Source organism: Centruroides sculpturatus, unplaced genomic scaffold, assembly GCF_000671375.1.
Source record: "Centruroides sculpturatus isolate CEXI.00-Female unplaced genomic scaffold, Cexi_2.0 scaffold99, whole genome shotgun sequence".
Taxonomy (NCBI): domain Eukaryota; kingdom Metazoa; phylum Arthropoda; class Arachnida; order Scorpiones; family Buthidae; genus Centruroides; species Centruroides sculpturatus.
In genome coordinates, this window is record NW_019384321.1 from 462,777 (window position 1) to 467,344 (window position 4,568).

The window sequence follows — 4,568 nt, forward strand, 5'->3', positions numbered from 1 at the left end:
AAGTGTGGATGAAACAATTCTTTATTCGAGAACGTTTTACATAACATTTTAATTACATATTAACAATTCGGGAATTGATATGAAGTCATGATAATTAAACTCATTAAGTTAAAAGCGTGTTTCCAACAAACTTATACATAAATACTGTTCTAGATATGCAAGCAAAAAATTGCAAATAGATAATTTCAGCAAATTCGAAATTAAATTTTGTTAACACCACGTGTGATAATAAATACAGGGTTCTGTCGACCAACAAAAAAGTTGTTTGTTGTAGAATTATATTTCAAGGAAATTACATCCGAGTATGAATATTGTGATGCTTTTTTAGTTGAAACTGTCAAGAAATTCATAAAATTAAAAAATGATTTTAATTTTAAACTGGTTTTATTTGTACCTTGTGATTATTATACATAAATAAAAATTATAAATTTCGAAGAAAAATTATTTCTAATTGTGAATATTGTAATGGTTTTTTAGGTCTGTGTTTCGAATGAATTTCTCTGGACATAATTGACATTCATACAGTTTTTCTCCGTTGTGGATCCGAAGGTGTCTAACTAAGTTTCCTTTTACTGAAAATTTCTTTTTACACTCGTCACAAGTGTAAGGCTTTTCTCCAGTATGCGTGCGAAGATGTGTAATTAAGTTCGCCCTCCATGAAAACTTCTGTTTACATTCATCACAAGTGTAAGGTTTTTCTCCAGTATGCATGCGAAGATGTTTGATAAAGCTTCCTTTTTCAGAAAACTTCTGATTACACTCGTCACAAGTGTAAGGTTTTTCTCCAGTATGCGTGCGAAGATGTTTAATTAAGTGCTCCTTCCGTGAAAACTTCTGTTCACATTGATCACAAGTGTAAGGCTTTTCTCCTCTATATATTCTTTCATGACGTTGCAAGTTTTGTTTAGTTGTGAAGTTCTTCTTACAGTGTTTACATGAAAATTTCTTTCGGTTCCTATTATCTGCAATTAAAAAAATTGTTTTAAATAATATTTTATCTGTGTGTAATAAAATAATTTTTTTCAATAGAAGCAATAAATAACCAGTAATAGTATTTAACTAAAAATAAACATTTATATATCGAAAAGCACATTTCTGCATCAAAACATGAAAACTAATTTTAGAAATGACAAAGTTCGAGTATAAATATATCATATTAGTGATATTACTAATGTTATTTTCAAACACAGATAATTCAGACTGACATATTAAAGAAAACAATTTCTGTAAAACATTTTAAAGTGTTTTTATATCTTCATGCTCATTCCATTGATCCTTATTTCATGAAATAGATTTCTCTCCTGCTTCTTCAAGTAAAACACTATCGAATATACAATTTTTTTCTATAATCTTGGAAAATATTTTCTTCTAAACGTTGTGTTTCATCCAAAGAACAACTACAAGTAATAACATCACATATGAAATAAATTCTATAAAATTTAATTTAATTTGACTTTAACATTAGAATGTTTTATTCATAATCCTATTCATTCGTATTGTTAAATGAATAATTGTATATGTTAAATTCGAATAAAACGAATATTGTATTTAAAAAAATACTTCCTTCATAAAAAGAAGAATTCACAACGTTCAAGCCTGTAAAATAGAAATTTTAAAGAGGGAATAATGAATTTCATTCTTGCAAGATTGGATTTCGTTCTTTTCCTTTTCTTTTTAGTTTCTGTTTTCTGTATTTTCAAGATGAAAATTAACTAAATGAANGGTAGGGATGAGATTTATAAAAATTGTCAATGGGAATAACGTGTGAAATCATTAAGTTTGTGAACGAGGGTCGTTTGTCATATCTCCAGTAGGACCACTACTGCAGATGTGACACGACCTTCGTTTGTCTGTTTACCCCTTCGATCTTTAACCACCAAAATTGAATTGCGTCAATACTCCCAGTAGAGAAACATTCCTAAAAATTTCAAAGTTTTGTACAGAAAGCAAACAAACGAGTTATTATGCTACGGAAACGTAAAGAAAATAGTGCATTTCACACACACCCACAAGAACATCCATATACAGTGTGTGATCGGTTAACGAACAAATCGGATAACGAACACTTCACTGAACAAACACAAGAAGCGAAGTAAAATAACGAATACTGTTTGGTCTTCCTTTGTCTTCAGGCAACAATTCGAAACTTTTCGGAGCGCGGGAGACGTCGACATCGACGTTCAATCTAGTATATACTGAACGGTTAGTATTCCCCCGAACTTTGAAAATCTCCCTTGTAATTCTAGCCTTTTATATTTCTGATAGAAACAATTCTTTTACGTTTTCTTTTGAAAAAGCGGATTTATGCCGATATCTGCTATTAAAGATCTTTTGAAGAAATGGGAGAATGTCAGAACAAAACGATCTTAAAATGGCATCCAAACCAGGTTGAGGTTAATAGGCGTAGGGATGTCTACAATTACAATGCGATTAATTACTTCTGAAAAATCATGAAGAAGACAGAAAAGCAATCGACATTGAACAAATTCTTTAACCCCCACAACGGAAAAAACATAACAAATAAAAATGCAAGACCTTGTATACATGTATTTTTATTATTACATATGAATAAATGCAGTAAGAAAGTATATATTTATTACTTTTGGGAGTCTCCAGAACGAATTAATCAAATTCCCATAGAAACGTATGGTAAATCGATAATCGGATAACGAACAAAATCTTGGAACGGATTATGTTCGTTAATCGATCATCCACTGTATACAGAAAAATTCCGTTTTACTTAAGGTCTCGACTTCAAAAAACTAAGAATCTTGAATGGTCATTTTTTTCACCGATGGACATAGTTTTCCTCGGTTATCTATGACAACCAGGAAAGTAATTACTGAAGTAAAATAAATTTTCTAAATTAGAGAAAGGTATCAATGATTATCACAAAAAAGAACACTATCCGAATATTCTCACGTACTCCTTCTATGACGTCATGAAGTCTAGATTTAGGTCCGTACGTAACGTAACCCTGAACTGTTACCAAGGTTGAAAGTGAAGAGGAGAGCGTCAATAATAACAGAGAAACCTTTTTGACGTCCAGGTATTTTACGTGTATAATGTAAACAAAACCTTTCCAAAAATATTGATATATTTAAATAACGTATGTAAAATATAAATCTAAATTAGAATAAAGATGTTTCGTATACTGAGGAAAAGGTAACTTAGATAACGCTTATATATTGTATATAAAACTATGCCCTAAATAATCTAAGCTAATCGTAATACCAGAAAAAAATAACTTATAAAATCAATAAATAAATTATTTTCTAAACTAATTTATTATCTATTATATTCATAAACACAGGTTGATTATAGGCTAATTATTACTAATTAAAAGTAATTCAATGGGAAATAATAATCAAACGAACCCGTTAGATTCAATCCCTACTTTCTCATAAAAAGCATTCAGTCAAGCTTGATGTGGGAATTTCTAATATTTATATAATTTAAGTTCGTTTTTATGTGCTAAATTTATTTAATTTCAACGTTGTCGGCAATTTTAAATGAACAATATGACACTTAATATTGATAACTCTGCTGCTTGCCCTTACATTATTATTATTCAACGTATTTTCGATTTCTATTTTAAAGCTTACCAAATAGCAATCAAGTATTTCAAAGCAATTTATTACAGTTGTAAATAATTGTATACTCGATTGCTGTGTGATTAGCCAATAAATATAAATTACAACGGTCTTCGTTTATGCAAGAATTACGTTAAATAATATGACATTTAATTGTTCTCTTAGGGTGCGACAATGTAGACGCGAATTTAGAGCGAGCGACAGGTTGCGAGCGATTTAGTTTCGCAAAGGAAAACCATGCACAAACGAGAAGCGAGAAATAACGCTGGCTAGAGCGAATTCCTGATTCTCGCATATATCTGACAGGTTTTGATATTTATCGCGTCTCGTTTCTTCTCGCCACATATTCTCGCTTGCTCGCGTCTGCATAGTCGCACCCTTATTGTCAAAGCTCTTAGAAAATTAAATATAAATTGATTAATCACACTATAAAAAAGTAAATAAATTCGATTAAGTCTGAATGAAATATAAATATCTAACAAGATTATAAGCGTGCAGTTCAGTTTTTATTTTTGATTAAGCAAATATTAAATCTATATAATATCAATTATTTAATGAAAAGTTGNTCTCCGGTGTGGGTGCGAAGATGTCTAATTAAGTCTATTCTTTGTGTAAACAGAAGTTTACACTCGTCACAAGTGTAAGGCTTTTCTCCAGTGTGAATGCGAAGATGTGTAATTAAGTTTCCTTTTTGAGAGAATTTTTGTTTACATACGTCACAAGTGTAAGGTTTTTCTCCGGTGTGGGTGCGAAGATGTCTAATTAAGCTTCCTTTTACAGAAAACTTCCGATTACACTCATCACAAGTGTAAGGCTTTTCTCCTGTATGTATTCTTTCATGACGTTGCAAATCTAGTTTAGCTGTAAAGTTCTTCTTACAGTGTTTACATAAAAATTTCTTTTGGTTCCTTTTATCTGCAATTAAAAAAATTGTATTAAATAATATTTTATTTGTGTGAACCTTCTTTGCATTCT

The 4,568-nt window shown here is 30.4% G+C and overlaps 1 protein-coding gene across 1 annotated transcript in view; it reads right to left on the reverse strand.

The window, feature by feature from the left end:
* Positions 1-361: 361 nt before the first annotated feature.
* Positions 362-4,568, reverse strand: part of LOC111625708 (zinc finger protein 271-like) — a 23,307-nt gene continuing 19,100 nt past the window's right edge. The window contains exons 4-5 of the mRNA XM_023368929.1: positions 4,160-4,473; positions 362-949 (exon numbers count right to left, since the gene is read on the reverse strand). Coding sequence (XP_023224697.1) covers positions 448-949; positions 4,160-4,473 — 816 coding nt within the window. The 3' untranslated portion in view covers positions 362-447. The remainder of the gene's footprint in view (positions 950-4,159; positions 4,474-4,568) is intronic.